We start from the raw sequence: 26,808 nt of genomic DNA, 5'->3' as shown, positions 1-26,808 counted from the left end.
ACTTCCAGTTCCGGCCAGTAGAGAGAATTTCATGGAAGAATATTATAAGGTTTTGTTTTGTTTTTTTTTAATTCCAAGAAGAAAATATTGACAGAATGGCAAGACCAGAATCTAGGCACTTGCAGAACAATGTCGGATCGCTTTCACATATTTTGGAACTGTGCAGTAATCAAATCCTTTTGGCAGAGAAATAAGACATAGATTTATTTAAAACAGTATACAAGTAGTATGCCCTTGTATTCTGTCTCGGTGTGAATGTGAGAACTGTGGGCGGGTAATTTGTACAGTTTTGCATGTGTTCTTTTTAATATTTGTATTTAATGTATTTAATGTCTGGATTGATTCATTACTTTTTCCAAGACAATTCTGTCCCAAGGGAGACAAATAGAGTAACCTTGAACCTTGATTTATCATTATTCAACAGGGTTTTATAGTTAGATTTAGATGTAGGTCCCTGTTTGTTACTCATAAACAAAAAATACTGTAGATTAGTTCAAGAGAACAAACTACCTTACTTAGGAATGACACATTTATATTTATTATGCATTGATACTTATGTAGTACTCAATAGTGAGTTTTGAGATGGATTGTAGTTTTTATATTATGTATTTATTTATTATATATTTAGGAAATACTCCAACTCACTTGTTGTATTTTGCGTTACTTCTGGTGGCCTGTCTTTTCAGTTCTTTTGTAGATTTGTGAGCCACTAAAACAAAATTACAAAATCAAAGTATTAAAAAAGAAATACAGCTTTAAGATAATTTTTGTTTGTCTTCAGGATTCTGAGGAGCTGTCCGATGAAGAGGAGGAGATGAAAATTGCAGAAATGAGACCCCCTCTTATTGAGATCTCCATCAACCAGCCCAAAGTAGTGACTTTAAGTAAGGACAAAAAAGGTAAACATTTTGTTTGAGTGGTTTAAAATGGATTATATTTCACAAGTGACACTGGCTAGATGCAGCACACTAATAGTGATATTTGTGATTAACAGATGATGCAGACTCTTTGCTGGATGAGACGGTGGCCAACAGCAACCAGAACAACAGTAACTGTTCGTCTCCATCACGCATGTCTGACTCAGTGTCTCTGACCACTGACAGCAGTCAGGACAACTCCCTGTGCACCCCTGAGAGAGAGTCAAAGATGCCCTTCCTACCAAAAAGCCGGTCAGTAGCAGTCTTCAACCTGATAAAGGGATAGTGCAGATTTTTTGGTGTAGGTGTAATAAACCAAACTATCCCTTTAATGTACAAAGGAAAGTCTTCCTCCTGCCATCATTACAAAATTTTCTTTGTTTTAGGCAAGAAGATGAGAATATGAACCAGCCTAAAGACACCACCCCTCTCCTCCACAACGGCAACGGCTCCGAAACGTCCCTTCAGGCCATTTTGAAAACCCAGCAGACGCCACCAGAGAAAGTGGGCGACTACGACCTGTCTATGGAGGCCAGACTGGCCTTCATCGGGAAGGGAATTAACAACGGCATGGGAGACACCTACACCAAGTGGGACCAAATCAACATGAACGTGTCCAAGCTGCCAACTGACAACATGGTTCAGCTGGACGAGGTGGACAAAACCAAGAACGGCTCTGTAACACCGGAGGACTTGGACGGCAAGCAGGGTTTTAGCAACGACAACAACATGGAGCATTTTCTTAATGGAAACCAGCAGGTCAGTGACTGCATCAATAGTCTGGGCAACAATAAAAGCCAAGCGGTGAGAGTGGAGACATCTGCTGTGCATGTGGCCTCGACAGGCGTGACAGCCAGCAGTGACATGTCTCTGTCTCGCAGCACAGAGGAGCTGTCTCCAGAGAAAAGGTGCCATCCCCCACAGGTGATGAAGTCCCACAGTGTCAGTAACATAGAAACAGGAGGCATGAAGCTGTACTCCTTTGACGGGGACAGTGATCCCTATGATGCAGCAGGAATGACGAGGATGGTGGGAGTCGGCACGGGGCCAGGGGCTCAGGGCCAGAGCATCGTCAGGAGCAAGTCAGCCAGTCAATTACTCAACGACCAGACGCTCCAGGTCTACCCCGGCTCCTCTGCATCCTCCTCGGACCTCCTCTCCTCTTCTAAACCTCCCGCCAGCACCAGCAGATATCCGGTCTCCTCAAGCATGGCCATGGGCATCCCCCCTCCTCAGTACAACATCCAGTACACAAGCAGTGCCATGCCGAAAGACGGCCTCTGGGCGCAGAGGACGCCCATGCCGCCAGAGCACCAAGGCTACCTCCCTCCTCCTCCACACTCACTCGCCAACACCAACTACTCCAACCGCAATCAGGCACCTCCGTACCCTCTGCAGCCCCAGCAGAGGGGGCCTCCCATGGGTCCCAAACCCTCTGGAGACATGTGGGCGATGGAGAGACAGTCTAGAAGCAGCACTCTGCAGAGGCAGAGCAGCACCGCCTCCACAGCCTCAATGGGCGACCCACGGCGCATCCAGGTGCCTGACGGGGAATACATGACCTACAGGGACATTCACACCCTCGCCAGGGGCCCGCTGGCGATGAGCCAGGCCATGCAGCGGCCCCTCTCAGCTCGCACTTACAGCATCGACGTACCCGGAGCTTCCAGGCCGCTCAGCGCTCGGCCACAGCCCCACGAGCTTCCAGAGAGGACCATGTCGGTCAGCGATTTCAACTACCAGCACGGCAGCCCCAGCAAGAGGCCCAACACCAGGGTGAAGTCCGAGCACTCGCTGCTGGACGGGCCGGGACAGGTGTCGGGAGGAGTCGGAGCGGGAAGGGTGCCAGCAGACTGGAGAGACCAGGTGATGCGGCACATCGAGGCAAAGAAAATGGAAAAGGTAAAAATGACTTCTTTATTATGGTGAAATGATTTGCCAGCTGTTCACTGTCTTGCTTTGTTTTGATTTTGTGGTCCTCTGACTTACTGTAGTTTTAGGGTAGAATTGATGTTAAAAGGAATAGTATGGCCTTTTTAATGTGGGGTAGTATGAGATACATAACAAAATTCAGTGTAGCAATTACAGTAAATATCAGTGGTTATGCCCTCAGTTTGGAGAAACAGAGGAGCACCAGCACAGAAGTGAAGCCGTGTACAGCTGGAGGGTCAGGGTCAGCTGCAAAAGGGATTTTAGCCACTTTAAAAAGAAAATTATAAAATTTTTACAGCTTTACTTTGACATCAAACAGCCTTTTCTGGCGGTAAACCATTGTTATATAAGCTAAATATCACTTGCTTTCCTAAATTTACTGATTTCAGCCATTGAGTTTGGCTGGTTTGGTTTCTCTGTTTCTCCAAACTGTGGGCATGCTGACTGGCATCTACTGTCGATAAGTACCTCGTACAACCCCTCATTAAATAATCTGAAATATCCCTTTAACTTGTGTTTTTGTTGTGGCTAACCCGTGAAGTGCAAGTCACACTTATGTGGCCAGCCGTATCAATAACACTTACAGGGCAGCACAACAAGGACGTAGCTATAGGATCATCATAGCATTATATAAATAAGAAGAAAAAAAATGTATAACGCCTGTCTTTACCCCCTTTTTAAAGGGTTGTTTCACCCAAACTACAAGAAGACAACCTTTCACTTCTACGTATCCCTGCAGATAGTTTTGGTTTTGTTTGCCCAGACTTTGAGGTGTCTGCCTCTGAGATTTCTGCCGCCAGTAATTTTGTTTGTAGCCATCACAGCATTAAAAAAACATGCTTGTAAAACTATCGACAGCAGTGCATCTTTCTAGAAACAACGTGTTGGTTAATCAGAATGATCCACAGACTTGACTGTTAACAGTTTTACAACTTTCTAACAGAGAAATTGTCTCAATGAATATGAATATGTAAAACAAACAAATTCAACTCACATACATAGTATAGGGGGTAGAAATGGGACTTGTTAGCATTTCATATCATATACATTATTATACATCATGGCCATGATAGCATCAAATCTGAATCCATTTTGGAATCTTCTTATTGAATCTGAATGCTGTTTTTTTTCTTTTACCTCAGTATCGTATCTAAATCACAGAGACTCTGCTGTACTGAAATGATGTAGGACTTTCCCTACATATTTTGTCACTGTTCTGTGACATTCATTAACCATGTCCTGACCTAGTTCTCCTGCAGGGCTCTCCTACAGCTGTGCCTATAATGTCATAAAGAGGCAAATGTGCCTATCTAGGAGCGTTTTTCTACCAAAATAGCTCTGGTTCTTGAAACATTTCCATTCAGTATTCTTGGAACCTTGGCGGGAATAAGTTTCTTAATGCCACAATGCACAACTTGTTTCAAAACTTCAGTTCACACTTGAGGTCAAGGAAAACCTGGTGTTCCAGCTGGGAACCAAATGGATTTTGGGTTCCGAACCAATGTGTTTTTGGTCAAAATGCTCGGTTCACAATAGGGTGCATGAAGCAGAAAACTGATTCCATGTTGATGAAAAAGACCTATAAGAATGAAAAGATTAAACAGCCTGATGAATTTTACCATCTTGGAACTTGATCCTAACTGGAATTATCTATCAGAGCCCATCCCTAAATTGTGGTGTCTGAAAGCCTGGGCAAATAAAACCCAAACTATCTTTATTTCTAGATATCTTCATCGATATTTGGGTGAATTGACTCTTCAATATGCAGTTTACCAAAGCCTACTAACCCATCTGTATGCAAAAATATTTCAGATCCACTGCATGTTTGTGTGTATATACTGTAAACCTTTTTGTTGTGTCTTTTTATGTCGTCACTCATTTGGTGGATTGCATGGCCACCGCTGACACGTCTGTTCTCTCGGTGCTGGTTGTTCCATGTCGTCCCTGTGTTCAGAACGCGCTGTCTCGCTCCTATAATTCCAATAACGCTCCGCTGAGCTGGTCTCACTACGGCAGCTGTAGGGATATGCATGCCAGCCAAGGGTCCCTGGTCTTTAGTGCCAGGGACGGACAGCCCTACGGAGCTCTGGGCTTCTGTGTGAGTACTGTGAACTTGACGCTGGCTCCTGCAGCCAGCGCTCAGCCAGGGCTTCCAGTTCCTGCTAGTTTCACATCCTGTAGCGGATAAGAAATGTCTGTTTCCTTCTCTCCTCAATGTTGAGAAGTGATCACTGACCCCAAGCCATCTTTCACTTGTCCTTTTATAGGCAAGTGAAAGTATGTCTCTCCTGGTGTTTGATTCTCACGACCACAAACCCTGTCTAGTTCATGTGATGTCTTATTAGAGCGAGAACTGGATGGATTCTAACAGTTTTTTTGTTGGTGTGTAGCTCCTCTTAGTGTTTGACTTGTTTAAAAGGGGCCTTCTTATCTTTTTTTTGTACCATCATCCATTTGTTTTAGTGACTTTAATACTTTCATGATACTGAAATCTGACTGAATTGATCAAAGCTGCAGCAGAGCTTTAGCTCATTTAGACATTATTCAAAAATCTGCTGAAACTACGTCCTCATAAAACATTCAGGCTGTGTTCAGCATAATAAATGTTGTCTATTACATCTCATCGAAGGAAAAAAAAAGTAAAATGTTTGTCTTGTTATTGTGCAGTAGGAGGCTTGTATTTCAAGTCAGTACAGTATTTTCTCTGAATCCAACGAATACAACGTGTGATGTAACAGGCTTGTTTTAGGAAATACAACTCTATCAGGCCAATCTCTTCATAAAGAACACCTACCTTTTAAAGGGAAAATTCACAATGTTTCATGCGTTCAAAATACCAAGATGTCCTACTGTGTCCGGCCACAGTTTGCAGTATGCAAGCAAGCGTGCTCTTCTGGCTATTCTGACCCACAATCCTCTGCACGCCTGAAGATACTTTGCATCAACTATGCTACCCAGAGAGCACAAACCGATGGCAGCTTGCATACTTCAGTTCGCTCGACAGCTCGCGTTAGCTGAAGTATGCAATGCGGAACACAACTTTGAAATCCAAGTTGAAACGGCCTGTAGTTCTTCCTTGCCCCTGAAAACATCACCGTGACATCACCGCGGCAACACTAGATGCTGGAAGAACAACAGATTTTGCAGCAGGAGAACTGATTTCTCAGTCAGTATAAGGCACACTGAGGAATTTATTGCTTCGGTTGATTTACCATTACTGGACATCCACATAAAAGTGGTGAATTTTCCCTTTAATATGAGTCAAAGTTAATAATCAGTTATGAGTATCATGTATGGTACAAAACACCCCCTTTTAAACCTTCCAGGTTCTTTAACATCATAATCATCCCTCCATGCTGCCACACTCGAATCTTGTGATTGAACTGCATCTCAGCAACCGTGATTTTCCTCCCCTTTAACTGCACTTTAAATCCTCATTTTTCTCATTCATCATCTTCGCTTTAACTTTTGATCACTTCAGAATCACTTCATAACCTCTCACATTGTGTGTGGGGATGAAAACTGTGTTTGTCAAAGGTAAGTGGGAGCCGTGTGTGTCTTAAGTTATGTAGAAAGTGGGTATTAGAGTCTGTAGAGGAGATCTAAAGATGTCTGAGAGTGTTGTGTAACCCCTTCCCTACTTAACATTTAAGATTCACTTTATCTCCAGCAAGCTCATACTCAGAATTAGTGCCTGGATAGAAACTTAAGTACAGTTTAATCTCAGTTTTTCATCATTTTAATCAGATGTGTCCCTTTCCTTTCCTCTAAAGCAACACATCACCGCCTAATGTCATTACCAGACATGAAAAATGTTCATGTCGGTCTAATTCACTGTCTTGTCTTTTATCCTTTGTTGTAAATCCGCTGGAGTCGGGCTTTGGTACAGTATTAATAATCATCACTTCTTCTTCTCTTTCAGGATGATGTGTTCGGTCCTCAAGGGCAGCAGAGCTACACCCTGGACCCCCACAGAAAAGTAGGTTGAATACACACAAACGTTTAGCGTTAAAACTGATCTGCTGTTTGTTTTGCATTTTGATATGACGCACCAGAGCTTTGAAGAGGTCATTATGTTGGTATAATACCACAAAAACCACAACTTCTATTCATCAGTCTGTGTTTTTGTTTGCCAGGTGCCTTTGATGAACGGGCAGATGGGTCCCTCTGGTCGTCCTCAGATGAGCCAGGCGCCCATGGCCCGCCACCCTTCCAGAGAGCAGCTCATCGATTACCTGATGCTCAAAGTCTCCCATCAGTCGCAGGGGCCCCCACGCCTCCCGCAAGATGCGCTGCAGCAAGAGGTGAAGGATGCTGAAATGACTTGAAATGCACAACGTGCTCAAAATTGAATCCGATTTTGAGAATACTCCTTATTGGTTTGGCTTTGATCAAAGAAATAGTTTGACATTTGTCTAAAAACTGCTTATTCGCTTTCTTGCAGAGAGTCAGGTGACAAGATCTATCCCCTCCCATATCTGTCAGCCAGCAGCTGGTTAGCTTAGCTTAGCATATAGACCGGAAACGAGGATAAACGAAAACCTAAACAACAACATGCGGTTTTCTTCCTTCTTTCTAAGCTGATTGCCTGGTAACCGCGCGGTTAACAAGGCCAAGAAAAAATCTTTTTCAGTCTACATCCTTGTTTGTACTTTTGCTGTGACTGATGGCGTTTCACAAGTCCACAACAGCACACAATCACTGCTCCAATTCAAAGTCTGCATCTCGCCAGGTGCAATCATGTTGTCTGATTCCGCCTGTTCTATCGAGCGTACTTCAGGAGACAACTTTTGTGGACTTTCCAGAGATAAGAGGACGGCAGGCCAGATGAGACCAGATGGTCAACTGTTGTTTATTCAGAGAAAATTGACTGAGCATTAAGCTCTTTTACAGCAGTGCCTTGAGAACAGTATCAATAATAACAATAAAATGATGAAAAAGTCAAAATAAAACCTAACCTAACCTAGCAGACATGTCTAGCAAGAATTATAAACAAGTCTGCCAAATATGACATAAAGCAACAATTACATGTAATAAAATGAGATGACTGGCAGCTCTTTGCTATTTTACCACTGACTCAGATTTTTCCATAGCATTTTGAGATATGATATGATATGATATGATATGATATGATATGATATGATTTTCTTGGTTCTTTTACTGTAATTTTAGTCTTGTTGTGTCATATACAGCCAGCTTGTTCAAAAAATACCTGTTCCTGAAACTCCTGCTGTGGTTTTTGTAGACTAATGCAGAAAAATTGTGTAATTAACAGTGAATGACTTTGCATAAATGGCTAATGAAAGTATGTGGGTGTGTTTCAGATCCGCGTGAAAGTGGAGAAGAATCCAGAGCTGGGTTTCAGTATATCAGGAGGAGTGGGAGGCCGGGGAAATCCTTTTCGGCCAGATGACAATGTAAATTCTTTTTTTTTTTTTTTCATATTATCATACTTAAAGGAAGCCTTATATTAATTTAATACAGTTTTATTTTTATTACAGTCACAAAAATTGTACTGTTTTCCAGAGTTATATATAATATTTTCCATATCATTTCATCCCAGGGTATATTTGTGACAAGGGTTCAACCTGAGGGACCGGCATCCAAGGTTCTTCAGCCTGGAGATAAAATTATCCAGGTACAAATATTGCAAAGCTATTCTGTGATTAATTGAATATTTATCGTGATTTTCCTCCGTGTTAACAAAAAATTCTGCCTTTTCTTCCAGGCAAATGGATACAGCTTTGTGAATATTGATCACGGGAATGCAGTGTCCCTCCTGAAGACATTTGCAAACACTGTGGATTTGATTATCATAAGAGACATGCAAGCGTAGACTTAACAGAAACTGACCTCTCAAAGGGAGGGAAGCGAGAAGAGAGACGAACAGAGAAATTTATGTGGACTCTCATATTTTTATACACAGAGGAGACTGATCTGTTGATACCTGTTGGGACTATTTATAGTAGAGATCTTCATAGCCTTGATAAAACGGGGAAAACCACTGAATGTAGTGGATCAAAGTGAGACGGCGGGCGGCCAACCTCTGCAAGTACGAGTCCTCAAAAGGCCATCACTGTGGTATATATATTTTTATACAGAAGAAGCTGAAGATACGACCTGCTCTGAAGCAAATAATTACTGTGGTCTCTGTACAGATCATCTTTTTTTTTTCTTTTTTTAGTCCAAATCTCATAAATCCTTTATCATAAATTAGGTTTCATAAATTGAGGGATTGACATGAATTGACCATGAGGGGGCAGGGCTCCCTCTCTTCTGTCATCTAATTTGCCTTTTTTTTTTTTTTTTTTTTAATTTTTACATTTTATTTAAGATGTTGAAACCATCTTCTGGTCTGCCGTGTGATCTTATATGGAGGACAATGTTACGTGCTTTTCATGTGGAGACGAATGTAGATCGAGGAGGCGTTTGATTATTTTTTTGGGTCCCTTCTTCCAAAATCCAAGAGTTGAGAGGAGGAAATCGTCCACCCCTGCTTCCATCAAACCTGTGAACACCCTCCATCCGGCGCACAGACCCCATTCTGTCCTCCGACATATCCTCACAGCAACTGCTCGGCATATCACCTCACCAGACCCGCTGCCTGAGCCGTGTGGGAGAAACATCCTTCGCAATATGAGAAAACAATCGCAGCCTCTCAGACGTTGAAGAATTGCAGTCTGCATGTGATCATTTAACAAGACTAGAAAGTGGAAATGAAATTCAAACATCACGGTGATGGGAGAGGAGAGATTGCTGTATGCGTTTGCTCAGCCTTAATCTGTGTTGCCAGTCAGAAGCTGTTGTTTGACATTTTGGGAAATACGCTTGTTCGCTTTCAGGCAGAACATGCGATGAGATGATTGAAGTGCTAGCAGCCAGCCAGCTTAACTTAGCACATAAACTAGAAACAGAGGGAAATGGTAGCATGACTGAAAAAGTATAAATTATTTAGCACCTCAAAAGCTCACTAATTAAAATGTTAAATCTTGTTTAATATGTACAAAATCAATGTTTTCCCTTTTTATAGGGGATCTGTGCTAGACTGTTTCTTGAACTGGAGCCATAACTTCCTGGAACCCCTGCTGGTTTCCTGGCAACGGCTCAGCATCAAGAAATAATACATAATAACCCTCAGCAAGACAACAAATTGTCGGTTTTGCACTTCCCTTTTTGTACTTATTAAACAACCGAGATGTAACATGTTAATAAGTCAAATTTAGAGTTGATGGAGGGCGGATTTTGTCACCTGCTGCTTTCCTCTCGTCTCCAGTCTGTTTGCTGAGCTAACTTCTGTTTAACGGACAATTATTAGGCAACTATTGATACTCCGATACTTGTGTTTCCCAAAGTGTCACAACTGTTCCTTTAATCAGAGAAATAAGCAGTACGGTGGTTATGCTAGTTAACCAAAGCAAGTTTAGAAATTGTGGACAGAAGGCAAAAGCAGGAGACAACTTCAGAAAGACATTTGAATAAGAACATGTCAACGTTTCACCTGTTTTATTCTTTTTTTTTTTTTTCCTTTAAGGGCTTCATTTTCAGGCAGCCATCGGTGACATGAGTGTTTGTGTTGTTGGGGTTTCAACATCTGTCAGTTTTATTTTCTACATGGGAAAAGACCACAGTTTGCCTTTTGCGTCTACACAGATGTTTTATCATGCTTTTTACTCATCACTTCGGAGCAGTTTCTCCATCTGTTTTTTTTTTTTTTTTTTTTTCTTCTTCGCTGTACAGAGAGTCGGGTTGGGAGAAGCAAGTTGTCAAGTGCCATAGACCTTGAACTGTTTGAATTAGGGGAGGACCTTTGACCCCAGAGCCCAAGCAATATTCACACATTCACAACCTTCTGAGTACATTTGCAGCATAATGGCTTAAAAAAAAGCAATATTCAAAGCCTTTATTTTCATCAGAAAAACAACATCAGATAGCATTTTTAAAAAAAGAACACAACCTTTTAGTAATCCCTGATGATTTTACATGATTTTTATATTGTGAAAAGAATCTTTTTTGTAATGAAATAGCACAGGAAACATATTACAGTAGTGCTAAAAAAAAAGAAAAAAGATCTCTGCATTGTGTAAAAGTGAATGTTTGTGTCACTTTGCCCAAGGCTTTTTACTGTTTGTTGCTTAGATTACCATGACTCCTGATGTTCATCTGTGCAAAATAATCAATTTACACTGTTGGAAAGAAAAAAAAAAACAAAGCTGCATCTCAAAACATTCCTAATGTTTGTCAAAAGAAACTGTCAGAAGGAAAAAATGTTTTTAAGTCCTCTCCGTTAATATTCATTCACTTGTAAATAACTTTTCAGTGAGACGTATTTCCAGAAGACATGGAAATGATAATTCACATACTATGTAATGGCCCCATAAATATGAATTCTAACAGCACGTTTGTGACCACTGAATTGTTTGTACAATATGTAAAAGCGTTTCATCCTGCGGTGTTCGAGCGAATGGCGTTCCCTCAACTTGTGTACAGTGGATTTTGTCATCTACTGTTCCTGTATTTCGTCGAGTTTGACTCACATTTTGTGCTCGTGGCACTGTCGAACCAAAATGAAAACACTGTGGTAATTAACAAAATTAAATGTCCCCTTAAAAAATAATAGTCATAGTGTTTTAAAAGTAGCTGTACCCTTAATTTTAAACTGAATCTAAAATTTTATCCGCATTCAAATGACATTATAAAGTGCGTTCCCCAAATTTCTCACAAAAAACGTATAGCATTTTACTCAGATGAATTGTTTATATTATTTGTCTTAATTTTCTCTGTGATTTTTCTGTTTTTAAGAGTAGGGGGAAACATTTCTGGGATAACGGTCACTTTATATTCATGGCAAAAAAAAAAAAAAAACGTACAGTCTGACATTGTAGACAATCTTGGGAGATAAAACACATTTTCTTCATCTTCACGTTGGTCTGTTTCTTATGCTCCCGTACTGTTCTTTATTTATTTAGCAGCAGTCTTCTGTGGTTTTTAGACCTTACTAATCAAATTGTAAATACTCTAAAACACAAATGAGAAAAGAATTAATAATGGCATTAGTGACTTGCGATTGTAAAACCAGCAATAAATTGCAATGCAGAGGCACCCGTTTTAATGTATAGCTAGTATTTCTAAGGTTTCTCTGGAAACAGCCACAGTGAGATGATGATTGATATGCATTTATCCAACATTCCAGATTTTGTACATAATTACCTGTTTCTGAAGTAACCTGTGGAAAATAAAACTAATGCTCTTTAACAATGATTTGTTTTCTCTTCATTTCATCCTCTGAGTTTTTCTCTGTAACCAGTGCAGTAAATGAATAACATTTATATTTATTTACAGGCCGAGGTACAGGACAGCTTGGTGCGTTCAGGCTGCAGTATTTATGTGTTGAATACAGTGATACAGTAGAAGTAAAGTACCAACAATATCACTCTAAGAAGTTTAAATTCACTGGTAAATCATGGTGATGGTAACTTGCCAGACCTTAAAGGGATAGTTCACCCCAAAATGAAAAGTCAGTCATTATCTACTCACATTGGGAGATTCTGCATCGCTGATTTCCTCTGAAACTCCAGCACTGTTTAACCTTCAGTCATCATGTGTGCACACGCACTGAAAACATGGTGTAAATGAAGTCGACTTTGCACGCCAGGGCTTTATGAGACTTGGATTACACCGGACGAGCAGTATGGAAGCATTTTATGCTTTTTTCTGGTTGTTTTTTACGTTTGAAAAGTGGTCACCATTCACTTCAATTGTTTGTGAGATTCTGCAACACTGACTTCCTGTTGAACTCCAGCAGTTTTATGGAATAAAAAACTAAACCCGACCTTCAATCAGCATGAGGGTGAGTGGATGATGACTGAATTTGCAATTTTGAGTGAACTATCCCTTTAGAAATGCCTATAGTATTAAAAAAAAAAAAAAGAAAGAAAACAGCTCTTAAGGTTTTTGGAATCACATCAGTTATGTTACAAACTCCTGCTTGTTTCTTTAACCGTGTGTTTTTTGTCAGTTTTTTTAGACTGCTGAAGGCCTCATACACTCTGTATACTGCAGGCAACATGTTAATGTTTTAGATTATATAAAATATCGAACAAATATTAATGCATGTTTGACATTTTAGTAAACTGATAATATAATAAAGTGAACAGGGAGAGCTGTCAAGCGATAAGCCCAACATGGTTGTACCTGTGGCGCCACCCTGAGGCCAAACTTTGCTAATTTTTCCCCATTTTTGCCACCCGATACCAAAGAATATCAATTCAGATATACAGATATATGTAGGTTAAATTTCTTGTTAGCCTTTCAGTAGTGGAAAGTAACTAAGCATAATTATTCAGCCACTGTAGCCTAGAAAAGTACAATGTTTAGTTACTTTTACTTTACCTGAGTATTTCCTTTTTCTCCTACCTGCTACCTCTACTCCACTAAAATTCTGAGACAAATATTGTGCTGTTCTTCTCAATTCTACTTCATTTATGTAGCACCTTTCATACACACATAGCTAATAAAATAAATAATAAATATAATTCTGCAAGACTAAAATTTTCAACAATAGAGCAATAAAAATGTTAAAAGTAAGTAAATAAAAGTCAATTTTCTTAAAAAAAAAAAAAAAAAAACATGAATAGTGTGATGTAATATTGTAGATTAAGATAAATCTTTATTAATCAACATTAAAGTGATGAACACATGAATATATCAATAATTATAATCCAGTTATATAATATTTGTAATTATTAAACAGGACATTTTGCATAATGAGAACTTATACTTTCAGTACTTTAGATATATTTTGATGCTTAAACATTTGTACTTTTACTTAGAATTAAAATGCAGGACTTTTACCTGTAGCAGAGTATTTCTACACTGTGACATTATTACTGACATATGAGATCTGAGTACCTTTTCCACCGCTGTTCTTGATTGATTCCTTCACAGATTAGTATTTATACGAAGGATTTCTGTGTGTGTGTGTGTGTGTTTTGAAAACTTTTCTCCTTTCTGAAGTTCTTACAGCTTGTCCAATATGATCATCTTCCTGCTCCGTGATCTTTGATGGTGTCTCAGAACTGTTGGATGTGGGAACACTTTAATCTAATAAATTTTTTGACACCTGCAACAGATTCGCTATTTAAAAGGGTTCACATTAACCCAACATCACTAATGCTAAAAGACATCCTCTCTCAGGGGCCTCAGGATTGCTTGTCTCATTATGTCAAAAACAAGAAATGCATATACCTGTGCTCTTTGTATTACGTAAGAGGGTAATATAATATAAATGCAACAGTTATCAGCGCATTATGTTCCTGTGCATCACCATCAATGTCCAAAATTCAGTTCCACTAATGGACTATTAAATGTGTCAGCAAAATAAACTTTAAGCACCAAAACTAAAAGTTCTCATTATGCAGAATGGCCTATTTCAAAATAATGTATACTGTATTATATCATTTGACTATAATTATAGATGCATTGACCTTTAATGTTGCTGCTGGAAAGGGTGGGTCTATTTTAAATTACTTTAAACACAACAAAAATGTTAAATGTCATACAAAAGGTATGTATAAACCAGTATAAACACAATGGGTTCCCTTTGTTTTACTGGGGATATGTGCCTGGCTGTTCTTCACAAGTGCCATCTCTGCTGGTTGCCTGGCAACAACTCTGCATCAAGAAATAGCCATTTCCTCTTGTCTCCAAGCTGAGCACCCATAAGCAGTTAGCAATAAGAAATATCACCAGCATATGTCGACATTTTATGTCTCTATTGCTATTTTTGTCAACTTTACAAAAGTACCTTTTTTTTTTTTTTTTTTAACCAAAACTAAAAGTACTCTTCACTCAGAATGCTGGGCACCTTAAATATACATTATACTTTATTTGTGGGTTATATGTTGTATTAGAATCTGAAAAGTCACTAAAGTTATCAAATAAATGTAGAGAGGTAAAAAAAAAAAAAGTACAATATTTGCCTCACAATTGTAGTGCAGAAGAAGTATATGGTAGGAGAAAATTGAGATACTCAAATTAAACACAAGTAGCACAAAACTGTACTTGAGTACAATGCTTGAGTAAATTTATTTAGTTATTTTCCGCCACTGTTTACTTCATTCTCCTGGTATTTTGGTCCAGGCTTAAGAGTAGTGATGTCGTGTCCAACACTGTAGGGGGCGGTAGTGCACCTGAACGTCCATTGTCAATCCTGTTACAGAAATATGAAGAAGGCTGAGAAAGCTCTCGCTCCGCCCGCCTGGATGTATGTAAGCTGAGGGGGGTCACAGATAAATAAAATATTGTATGAAATACCACATCTAAAGATTGTTTTATCAGTTTGCACAATGAGCGGGATACCAGGGACTGCTGTCGTCCAGGTCACCAACCTGTCCTCGGCCGTGAGCAGCGAGCAAATGCGCACTCTGTTCGGTTTCCTGGGAGACATCGAGGAGCTGCGGCTCTACCCGCCCGAGTAAGAGCAACCTGCCGCGGCGTGGCTCGCTAGGCAACACCGCGGATCTGCGGCCTGCTTGCGGTCCACATATGCATGGATATTAAGAAGTGACGGGTGAAATAAGTAACTAATCCGCCTTTTTCTGCTTGTCTTTACTTCCACAGCAATGCCCCTCTGTCTTTTTCGTCCAAAGTGTGTTATATAAAGTACCGAGACCCCTCCAGTGTTGGTGTGGCGCAACATCTCACCAATACTGTGTTTGTTGACAGAGCTTTGATAGTAGTGCCATGTGCGGAAGGTGAGTGCAGCCTCTTTCGTTCAAAGAAAGCAAAAATTAAATGTCTGAGTTGGACTTGCAATGGCCTCCTCCCTTTGAATCCAACCGTTTGGTGTTTTCGTTGAAGTCTGGGTTTTTTTATTCACATGGAAAATCGGCAAGTTGTGCCATTGGTTAGTTCTGATCTTAGCCACTTTCATCACAAGTATGACTGGATGTATCACCTCACTAAAACCCTAGCTAGCTAATTTCTCATAGGGCCCAGTGAAGGTTCCTGTTTGGTGTCACAAGGTGGTTTTGACAGATTTACAGAGAATATTAGAGCTATGCTGAACGCTTTTTAAGTCGAGAGACATTGCATTATTTAGGTTATTAGGTCACAGTTAAAACTGGATTCTCTGTAGCTTGTGCATTTTCCATTACAAAATTGTCATTAATAGGGATGTAACAATACCAAAAACTCAAAGTAATAAATCTAATAGGGCTGAACAGTTTTGGAAAAAAAATTTTTGACTGATAACTCATATATGATTTGTGATATCCGAGGAAGTGAAAAATTTTAGATTATTTAAATTTTCATTGGGAAAAAAAAAACTTTGTAAAACGGTTATGGTGTGATTTTTTGCAGGGATCTGTACCAAACAAAGATGTTTTCTTAAGTCTCAAGAATTAGATGTATTGGCCAGGACATCATGTAATTTAAAATTGTATTTGGATACTCATTAGCAAATATTGTGCTTCCTGCAAAAATTTGCACTTGAGCAAGTGTTGCACCTCCTATGAAAATTTATTTTAATTGATCACCCCAAGCCATTTTTTATTTGTATAAAATTTGTTTTTTTGTTCAACCTTAAGTGCTTCTGCTTTCCTTCTTGAATGAGATAAAATATAGGTAGCCAGCCATGTTTTCCGATTTGAAAACATTTTTGCCGAAAACGATACTTCGGGCGATTGGGTTGTCATCGTGTAGTCAGTGACGTGTGTTCAAACTTCATTTGTTTACAATATGTTATATTTGTATATAGCATAATTGTAATTATTTTGAAGTTATTTGTCTTAGAAATCAGCCTTCTGAGTACCTCTGCATAGTCACATTGGTGTAAAATCAGCGCACAATCCACATAGAAAAGGTCAATTTTAATTCCGGGTCAAAAATGAATTATATTGGCCACCATATCCGTAATATGTGAGTTTGTTCCCTTTTATAATCGGTATTGGTATTGGTCTCAAAAATCCTGTATCAGTTGGGCTCTATAACCGTGAAATATTACAGTAGATGTCATCACAGTCTGTTATGGTATTGGTGAGTGATATTCAATATATTGTTACATCCCTAATCATTAATGTTACTTGTTTCATGGAAATTACAATTTAAGTCCATGGCATCACAGCTAACTTAATCCCCTTTCTCTCTCTCTCTCATTTTTGGTGCTCCTTTTCTTTAAATTTCCCTCCCCTTTGGTGCCACTGTTGTTCCCTTTGTGTACAAGTCAAAAATGATATCACCTCTAACTTGATGCTTTTTGTCCACGTGACTTGGTGCTGGATGGCTACTGAGTTTATTAATTTGGTTTTGTATGTTTTTTCTGTGTGATTATGTGTGCATATCAGATGACTAGACTGGCCCAGCTGTTACACTACACTAGCCTGAGTCAGGCATTGTTTTCCAAGCCACTATCCCCGATCGGGCCAACGCAGCCTTCAAGGGGGAATGTGACCAGGAGAATAGCCCGCTGAACCTTCCAAGATGGACACCTTGTCTCTTTTTATTTATTTTTCTTTTCTTTTTGGTTTGTTTCCTTTCATACTTTCCCATGTTGTCCACTTTCTACTGTCTCTATCTAGAAACTACAGTATTGCTTATCTCTAGCGTTGTGTTTATATTTGTTATTTTGGTTTGTTGTTTTTGATTATTGTCCAACCCCCACCCCCCTCTCTCTTTCTGCTACAGCTGCAGCTTGTGTGTGATTGAATTCTGTCCAGGTTGCTACGGCATACCGGTGGGATGTGTATCACACATGGGATGCTAGGAGGATCACTAACACTTAACTCTCTTGTCACCTACTCCTGTTGTCATAGTGAGGGGCTAGACATTATAAAAGTGAGACCCAGTAATACAAACGTAGGATCTTTTAAATTATTATTTGCACTTTTCATCTGTGCTGAAATCTGTAATAAAAAGCAAAATTTTTCCTGATATTGCAGCATTCATTCTTGAGAACTTGGACAAAACTGTATTTTTAGGGGGTATTGATTTTTCAGTCTTCAATTATGCTGGGAAGATACAATTTTATAAATTATTATGAACATATGTTTAATGAATATAAGAGAATAAATTTCTTTTTTTTTTTTTTTTGACTGGGTGGCTCAGGTGGGGCGCTGACTTATTTATATTTATTTTTTATTAAAGTGGAAAAAAGTACTAATTTCAAACACAGTTATGTCACCTCTGTGAATGTGGATGTCATCTCTGTAAGATGGAAAACCTTACAAGTTGACAAAAGTGCTTAGGGTATAGCCAGCCCTTTTTATGCCCGATTAAATCATGTTTTTGTAAAAACCCAGCCGAACTGACAAAAATCTGGGACACACAAGCCAACATTTTCATTAAAAAATAATTTGTCTCAGTTCTCAAGAATGGGTGATAGATGTTCAGTTTTTAATAACAACACATTCTCCATTCAACATCACTTTCTTTTTTTAATTTGGAAAATTCTTGGCGTCGTTATTTGTTTTGAATTGCATTCTTTAGCACTAGGAAATCTTTTCGTGTTACATAAATGGTAATTTATGCTTAGTGCCTCCAGCTATAATGAACTGAATTTGTAGTTATTTTGTCTTTTATTAGTCTTAACGTAGCCTTCTCCTCCAATAGAGGCAGCAGATTTTAATCCAGAGTGGAATGAACAAAATTCCTAATTGGTTGTTTTTTTATAGCTAAGTCTTGGCTAACATTTCCCACAGTTCTTAAAATTGTTGTTCTTTTCTGTATCTGATGTCCTGTGTGCTATTAGTGATGCAGCCATTGGGGTTGTCTTGTGTTGCACACCTTTCCAACACTGCGAAACGATCGCCCCACGGAAAAGCGCCCATGCTTGATATCGTATGGTTCATGACCAATATGTTTCCAGTACAGGTGACCCATGCATCAAAGTGTTGACTCATTCTCTGCATTGTGTTTTTTTTTTTCTTTTTGATCTATGAAAAGAGACCAAGGACAAAATCAGTCTTCTTTTGTTTGTGAAAGTTAAATTTTTTTCATTACAAATACTAATTGAGACTGAATGAGAAGAATAATTTAATAAAAGTAAGGATGCTCGGTCTGCAGTTTACCATGTGTAGACAGTAGAACTCTTGTAGGCTGTATGGGGAAGTGTATGCTCTCTTTCTCTCTAGAATACAGTGGGCTAATTGTGCAGACATAGAGGAGACAGAGAGAAGAGTCCCTCTATTGCCTTCACTAATATCTGCTTCTGTTCTGCAGGGAAAATCCCAGAGGAGGCCAAGGCCTTGTCACTTTTGGCACCTGCCACCCCAGTACCCAGCCTGATTCCTGGTGGGGGACTGCTACCAATCCCTACTCCAACCCCACTTCAGAATGTGAGTCAGCATCTCCTGCATCTTTTTCTAAGAGATTCTAGGGCTATCGAATGTCATTTCTTACATTCATAGCTGCTATTGAGGTTTTCAAATTGAGCTTTCAGTGTCTGTTGTCACATTTTCCACATCATCACCACTGTAATTTTAATGTCAGAAATAAACTAAACTTAATCTGCAACTGTGCAGAAAATACATGCAAAAAACATGCCCAGCACTCTAATGTTGAATATGAATGTCAGTGTTATGAGTGAAGCTTTAAACTGTTTGGTACAGCTCAACAAGTTTGTTTGTTGTCTTACCTATATGTTTGTAATTTAACTAAAACCTACATGTGCCTGCAGCTGAACCTTCCCTTAGTGAATCGGATGTCAGCTGGTCTGGACCCCACAGCATCAGTGCACTCTCAGCCCCCCCTCATGGGAAATGTGGATCCGTCAAAAATCGATGAGATCAGGAGGACCGTCTATGTCGGCAACTTGAACTCACAGGTAACATAAGTGGGGAGCACGCTGGACTGCATCACCCAGTCAGCACTGAAGTGACAGGTTGTGTTGATGTAGCTTTTGTTTGTGGGAGCTCTCCAGCAGTCTGTGGTCGGAGCTAGCATGACTTTTAGCGCATCCTTCTTGTTCTCTAAGTGTTTTCTCTCTCAATGGCATAACATATTCGGGCTCAAGGCACCAAACTAACGTTAGTTCTTTGAATGCCTTGCCCTCCACCACGTTGTTTGGCAGCATAACACCAGCATATCGCCAGCAAGCTTCACACTTTCTCCCGTATTCCTAGCAGTGATATAATGTTTGGCTGTCAGCCATCCTCAGACATGGCAGCAAGGTGCTTGTTTTTAATGTGGTACCGCATAGTTCTAGTAGTAATGTTGAAGTGAAGAGTAGTATCATACAATTTAGGTTTCACTTTGTTGCCTTTTTGGAGGAAATGTTCCTGCACTGAGCTTCATTTTCTACCTGGCTAGTGAAGCTATTGGAGTAATGTAATATTATCAGTTCATTGTTGGTTTGAGTTGGATTTGTTCACAACAGGAAAAATATAGAATATCACCAGACTTCTTTTAAATTGCAGCCATCTCCATTATTTGCCAGCATTGAGTTCCCTCATCCATATTGCAGTGCGATGCTTCATTTCTGCCCTTCATTATTCATGACAGATCTGGACGAATTACAGTCTCATCTACTAATGCTCATGGCTTATTGTTTGTTCTCTTTGTGACCACTAAAAAATATAAATGAAGCCTTCAAGTGCTGTGACGTGCAGCATGACTTGTTTTCAAGTACTTGAATACGTTGTTTTGTTTTTTTGATTTGTCTTATGTCAGTTTGTGTTCTTTTTCCTTTCCATATTTAATTTCCCTTTACATGTGCACTCATACATATCCTCCAGCAGACTGCCCTGCCCCTTCTTCAACACACATCTTAACCTCTTCTGTTGTTGTTGTTGTTGTTGTTCATTTATCCAGTGTCTGATTCCCCCTGACATGTTAACGTCATCATGTCTTCTGATGTATTCCGGTTTGTCTTGTTTTGTCTCACCTGTTATGTCTTACTTCATAAAATTTAAAAACCGAAAGCAAACATTAGTTGGTCTTTCTCTCCACAGACCACCACTGCAGAGCAGCTGCTGGAGTTCTTCAAGCAGGTGGGCGATGTAAAGTTTGTGCGAATGGCTGGAGACGAAACTCAGCCGACACGTTTCGCCTTTGTAGAGTTTGTTGAGCAGGAGTCCGTCGCTAGAGCGCTGACCTTCAATGGAGTCATGTTTGGTGACAGACCCCTGAAGTATGTATCATTCTGCAAGAGCTGTACAGTCAAGAAATGTCATTTATTTACTCTAAATATTGTCATGAATCATGTTATTTTAAGCACTTAATACGTAATTATTGTTTCATGTCTTTCAGGGTTAATCATTCCAACAATGCCATAGTAAAACCCCCAGAGTTGACGCCACAAGCTGCTGCTAAGGAGCTAGAAAGTGTGATGAAGAGGGTGAGAGAAGCCCAGTCTACCATTGCTGCTGCTATAGAGCCAGGTACAACATTTAGATTTGCTGCATGTGTCAGTGTTTCAGTAATAAAATCATAAAGTTCTGACGCCGAGACTGCTGCTCTTAATCTAGCGGACACAAAGAAACGTTCCTCCAGTCGGTCTAGAAGGGGACGCCGGTCTCGCTCGAGATCACGGTCACGTTCACACTCAAGGACGCGCAGGAAAAGATCCCGTTCAAGACACAGGTAACCGACCAGTGTCACTTTGCTGAATGCTGTGATCATGCGATTGTGTCCAGTCGGTGACATGTATTTTTCTCCCGTTGGAGCAGACCAGCACAGAGGTTGTGGCCGAGGAGTGACTCCCACAGTTCCAGAGGTGGCCACAAGAGGCGCTCACGCTCCAGAGACAGGAGACACAGTCGAAGTCGGTCAAGGTATGCTGAGAACAAACAATGTATAAGACATGAATCTCCAAATTATCTCAATTACTGTTCAGTGTCCCAGAGCCTAACTGGATGTGCAGCAACAAAAACTGCAGGTGTTATTCTTTAAAAGTCTTAAAGAATAATTCAGTTAGTTGCACAATATATACATTAACAAGAAAACTAAATCAGATTTTCTGAGTGCCACCATATTATTCCTGACCTTGACAGCAGGGGTCACCAAGTACTTAAGTCTAGAAGCTGCCTGAATTTTTACCTTAGCTTCTGTTGTTCTGCATCTGGCAAAATGAAGTAAACAATTAATCCATGCTTCCTGCACAGTACAGACTTTGATACAAGTAATTTCCACTTCTGGATAAATATGTAAAAAAGAAAAGAATATGGAAAAATATTTCTTTCCTAACTGTTGCCTCCATTCAGTTTTCTAAAATATAAAATTCAGAATTTCTAAAAATAAATTTGGAGCAGACAGTGAGTGAATAATGGAAGTTTTAGTCTTGAAAAGTAAGGAATTTTGAAATAGAAAAAGTGTAGGAACCTTGTTAATGTTGTCTTATATATCTTTTAATGCAACAAGGTGTTTTATCTAGAACACAACTACAGATTTTTGTCACTTTTGTGACCCCTTATGTTTTTATGTCCTTAATGCTGTTTTTCCTGTAGTTCAACTTGCCTCTAAAAAAATGCACTTAATTCACTTAATGTGTTGTAATCAGGGGCCACAGGAGGAGGAGTAAGGATCGGTCCAGGAGCCCGCGGAGGAAAGCAAGATCACCCTCACCGAAAAGGTAAATCCACCTCATCACATCCTTTTGAGATGTTCTAGATGATCCTAGTATGCAATCATTTGTGCACAGTATATGAGAGTATAAGATTGTGTCTGCAAGATTGTGATTCTTTTTGTCAATTTGTCACTTTCAGAGGTAAGAAAGACAGAAGGAGGGAACGCAGCAGGGACAGAAGGGACCGCTCCACATCCAGGAAGAGGAGCCGCAAAGACGAGGACAGGATAAAGAGCAAAGCCAAGCCGATGAAGGTAAGAAAGCCAACGCTCCCCCAGCGTGCAGATAGCCTCTTCTGGTAGCAGAATCTGCTGATCAATTTCTCCTGGTTGAGCAGGCAGATAAAGCTGTCGCACTTCTGATAATTTAATGAGCTGAGCTTTGTCGCGCTAAAGGAGCTGTCAGGCGAGAGGGAAAAAAATGAGGTGTCTGTCAGTGCTGAAAAAGAGAGGAGTGTAAGGAGCTCACTCAAGCAGTTTTTCTCTACTGTGGAAGGAGGAATTCATTATTAGTGACCTTGTTTTCCTCCCCTAGCTCTTTGTGGCTGGCAGAAGTGCTCGATGAACACCTGCCAGCTGACAGAGATACATTTTGTAAGCAATTTCCTTAATTTCCATAAGATGTCATTGTCTGTTTTAGGTATCAGTAATACAATATTGTAATTACATTTTTGCCACACAACTCACCCAAGTCTTCCTCACTCCCTTCATGGACCCAGGCCTCCCTTAATATATAATAGTCTGACACTGTGGGGCTTTACTGACAGATCAGCTTCAGGTACTTGGCTCATCAAATTCTTTGGCGAACTTGTATTTTTCCAAATGACCCAAAGCGATCTGGGCCGCATGTGACCACATTCATTCAGTAGTGTGCGAAGACAAATATGTGACATCCTGTATGTGCATCAGTTTTGTTTTGTCTGGGCTCTTTTACCTGCAGCAGATGTTTGCGAACACACTAGTTACCATCAGACTCCCTTATAAAATTATGCGCCAGGACAAACATTTTTACTCTCCCTAACTCTGCACAAATTCCACGTCACAGATGACAGAGAAATGCATTCTCGACACACAGTCATAAAAAATAAAAGTGTGCATCATCCTGATCATAGTTAAGTTATAAAATCCTAGCAAACCTCTCTAAACATGAGACAAATAAACAGCCAAACGGACAGTAATAGCAATTCAACTGACACAAGTTTATTTATATATGGGGTGGGGAAGTGAGATCTGACAATGCATCTGGAGATTTATTATGATTTATTATAATGCCAGAGGTGTGAATGCGCACCCTAAAAGCTGTCCACTTGTGATTGGATCATTCAGGACGCATGTTAATACCATGTCTGAACAGGCTCTATATCGTAACCTTCAGGGCGTGTCTGTTAAGTACATTTGCCTGCTACAGCTATAGTCTGTTATATTTATATGTTGGATGTAGAGTATCATTTCAGAAAGCTGTGAAGTAAAGGTTGCGATAAGACCGTAGAGACTGCAGTGCAACACTTTGTGACTGCGGTGGTTTCTGAGGAGAGCAACTGTGTAGCTTTTGTCGTACAAATGTTCTGATTGTTATCACCAGTGAAGATGTAGTGTGATAAGCTTTATGGTAAACTTTCAAAAGTAGGCCAGTGCTCACGTGTCACGGTTGAAGAAAACATTCATCAAAGAGACATCGTCACTGGGGTATCGGTTCAGGACAGGAAATCGGAAATATGCAGACACACAGATTTATTATAGATGAATTAGTGAAAGGACATTGCAGAATGACGACTTTTTTTTAACAACAATAGCAATAATAATAATTTGGTTCATATAGCGCTTTTAAAAACAGATGCATCTGCATGACATCTATTGTGTTATTGAGTACGTTTCCTCATTATTACTACCTGGGCTCAGATATTTTTGACAAATTCTGGCCTTCGACTTTCAGGTGGAAAGGGACTATGACAGAGAGGAAAAGGACGACTATGAAAGTGACAGAGAAGACTCAGTCCCTCTCAGTGAGGACATGATGTCATCACCCTGCGCCCAGCACAACGGCAGCTACAAGAGTCACCATGCGGAGGACGCATTAATGGGTGCAGACGGCACCAAGTGACTATTATAACGCCATGGAAACTAACCTTGTTCCTTTGAACGTTCTCAACGCCCATCGCGTGCGTATAGATACATAAAGACACCAGATAACCACTTAGAATGGCGTGTCCCCCCATCATCATCATCATCATCGTCGTCGTCTCCTGTTGTACAACGTATTTTTACTGTAATTTCTTGGCAACACATGGATCCTGTAATTCATCTGAGCGTCCCACCTAAAGGCCAAGTGAGCGCCCATTACAGCAGATTAATCCCCACCTCTCCTGTTAAACTGCATATTTATGGAAATGTTCAAATGTGATGTTAACAGTACAACACTAAATACTACAGGCTCATCAAACTATCATAAAGTCAACATCTCAACAATAACTGGACAATAGACGCTTACCAAACACCTCCTGTGCTCGAATAACTCAATCCCTATTAATATTTGTGTACGGATACTAAAACTGTAACCAAGCAGACTAGAACAATGCGCTACAGTAACTGCTGAGCTTTTGAGACTCCTAGCTCTTGTTTCTCCAGCAGTTTGAAGCAAGATATTAATTGTAGCTTTGTTCCTGGTTTGATATTGCCTGATGGAAGAAAAAAAACCTAATGTTTCTCTTTATTCTTCCACCGTCTTGACCATACTTGAAGTCTGAAAAGCCATTTTATGCCTGTAAGATTATCAGTATTTATGTCATACTCTAGTGTGTATGCCATTTCCTTAAAAAATGTTTTTGTTTAAATATTGCAAGTAGCAATAGTCAGCAACAGTCTGCACTAATGATAATAAAATGTCTTGCATTATGCTCGATTGATTTATGAGATTAGAACTGCTACGTTTTTCAGTGTTGTTGGCATTTCCCTTCACTGCTGCACAGGCGCTGCTTACCTGTGGTGCGTGAGAATCGGTAGAAAAATAAGGTTCCCAAATGAGTCAGTAATACACAAAGGAAAAAGGGAGGCGAGCTGTTTAAAAGTAATCTGCTAAATATGCGCACAAAGCAGGCACTTACAGGCATAAAAACACACAAAAAAGGCTTGGACTGACAGCTGTTCTGGATTGCAGCTCTTTGCAATCTTGGCATACTTACTCAGGCAGCATCCTCATCTGTTGTGTCCATCTACAGCTGTTTCTGTCCTCTGGCTGCTGGAGGTAAAACGACTTCAGTTTTAGTGGTTGCTGAGAGACCTGAGCAGAATTTATTTGTAGGGATGTTTAGGGTCCGCCTCATTTGGTCTTGACTCACAGACCTTTCGGTTTGATCTGAAAACTAAATTAACAGGTGTGAAATATCCCCAGACCACAGACCAGATCAAACAGCCCAGTCCCTTTCTGACTAAAAGGTCTTAGTCCCAATCAAATTGAAATTGGTTCCATTCATTGAGAACATTTTTTCTCATCAGTTACAGGAAGTTCTGTCCGACTGTCATCAACAATGCAAGAAAACAAAATGAGCAATGATTGCACATGGGGAGAGGGAGACCAGATGTTAACTTGACATTTTGTCTGACAATTTCATGAAGAAACAGTTTGCAATTGTTTCCCAAGAGGAAGAGAGAGAGAGAGTGGAATTGAATTGAACTCTAGGATAGACATTTTTCACAATTTTCTGATGTTTTCTAGCACAAACTAATTGATTAATCAAGAAAATAAGGGGCAGATTAATCAACAATAAAAAAAAAAAGTTATTTGTAATCTTATCTTAATGTTTCTGGTATTTCCAGACTTTCAGTTGTGAAAAGGCCCTTCAAGCCCCCAGCTGGATTGACGGTTTCTCAGAAGGCCTTTCATTTATCATGTAATCACTGTTTTCAGAAACAGTAACAGTTGTAACGCTTGCATTTTGTCAATACGTAAACAAAAATTACCTATAGTTCTAGTTTAATGCAGGCCATTTTCATATTAAGTTTTAAGTGTCTAGATTCATCATTTGCTGCTCACTAGCACACTATAAAGCCGAGGAAGTACCACTCAAAACAAGATTCTTACTAGCTTACTAATTAAACCTGATAGTTTTATTGGCCAGCTGAAATGTTCTTGTAGGACATTTTGTCCGTCATTATTGACACGTCGTGAGGTAAAAATAAACCTGCCTCTCTGACGGAGGTCTCATGGGGTGTAACCGTTTTTATTCGGCTTCTCTGGCCTTGGTGTGACTCTGACAGCAACTTCCCCTATTCTGTGTGCTGTACGTTTATTGAGCTAAACAAACTGTACAGTACACATTAAATACATGTTTCTTGATCAAAGAAGTGTAAGGATAAAAGAAAACCATGAAAAAAACAGGTTTTCTACTGATGCTAAAATGCTCAT

The 26,808-nt window shown here is 39.8% G+C and overlaps 2 protein-coding genes across 4 annotated transcripts in view; both read left to right on the top strand.

Annotated features, from left to right (window-relative positions):
- The window catches only part of erbin (erbb2 interacting protein), an 82,202-nt gene extending 70,095 nt beyond the window's left edge, over nt 1–12,107 (top strand). Inside the window, exons 19-27 of one of the 3 annotated variants that reach the window (XM_084746668.1) lie at nt 782–884; nt 995–1,169; nt 1,304–2,819; nt 4,804–4,947; nt 6,772–6,828; nt 6,986–7,153; nt 8,174–8,266; nt 8,413–8,487; nt 8,578–12,107. In XM_084746668.1, coding sequence (XP_084602794.1) covers nt 782–884; nt 995–1,169; nt 1,304–2,819; nt 4,804–4,947; nt 6,772–6,828; nt 6,986–7,153; nt 8,174–8,266; nt 8,413–8,487; nt 8,578–8,685 — 2,439 coding nt within the window. In that variant the 3' untranslated portion in view covers nt 8,686–12,107. Of the gene's footprint in view, nt 1–781; nt 900–994; nt 1,170–1,303; nt 2,820–4,803; nt 4,948–6,771; nt 6,829–6,985; nt 7,154–8,173; nt 8,267–8,412; nt 8,488–8,577 lie in introns of all 3 variants that reach the window. The other 2 variants (XM_084746667.1, XM_084746669.1) reach the window with 2 other exon arrangements.
- A 2,963-nt stretch (nt 12,108–15,070) lies between these two features.
- On the top strand, nt 15,071–25,713 carry srek1 (splicing regulatory glutamine/lysine-rich protein 1). Its single transcript, XM_084746227.1, has 11 exons — nt 15,071–15,321; nt 15,468–15,601; nt 19,065–19,180; nt 19,522–19,668; nt 20,795–20,973; nt 21,093–21,223; nt 21,311–21,425; nt 21,512–21,616; nt 22,342–22,413; nt 22,547–22,661; nt 24,340–25,713. Exons 1-11 carry the CDS (start codon nt 15,194–15,196, stop codon nt 24,505–24,507), a joined length of 1,410 nt encoding a protein of 469 aa, XP_084602353.1. The 5' UTR covers nt 15,071–15,193; the 3' UTR covers nt 24,508–25,713.
- Nucleotides 25,714–26,808: the final 1,095 nt, after the last annotated feature.

Source organism: Lutjanus erythropterus, chromosome 20, assembly GCF_056507025.1.
Source record: "Lutjanus erythropterus isolate fLutEry1 chromosome 20, fLutEry1.hap2, whole genome shotgun sequence".
Lineage (NCBI taxonomy): Eukaryota > Metazoa > Chordata > Actinopteri > Lutjaniformes > Lutjanidae > Lutjanus > Lutjanus erythropterus.
The sequence above is the reverse complement of the archived record's forward strand: the minus strand, read 5'-3'. Positions and strand labels throughout refer to the sequence as shown.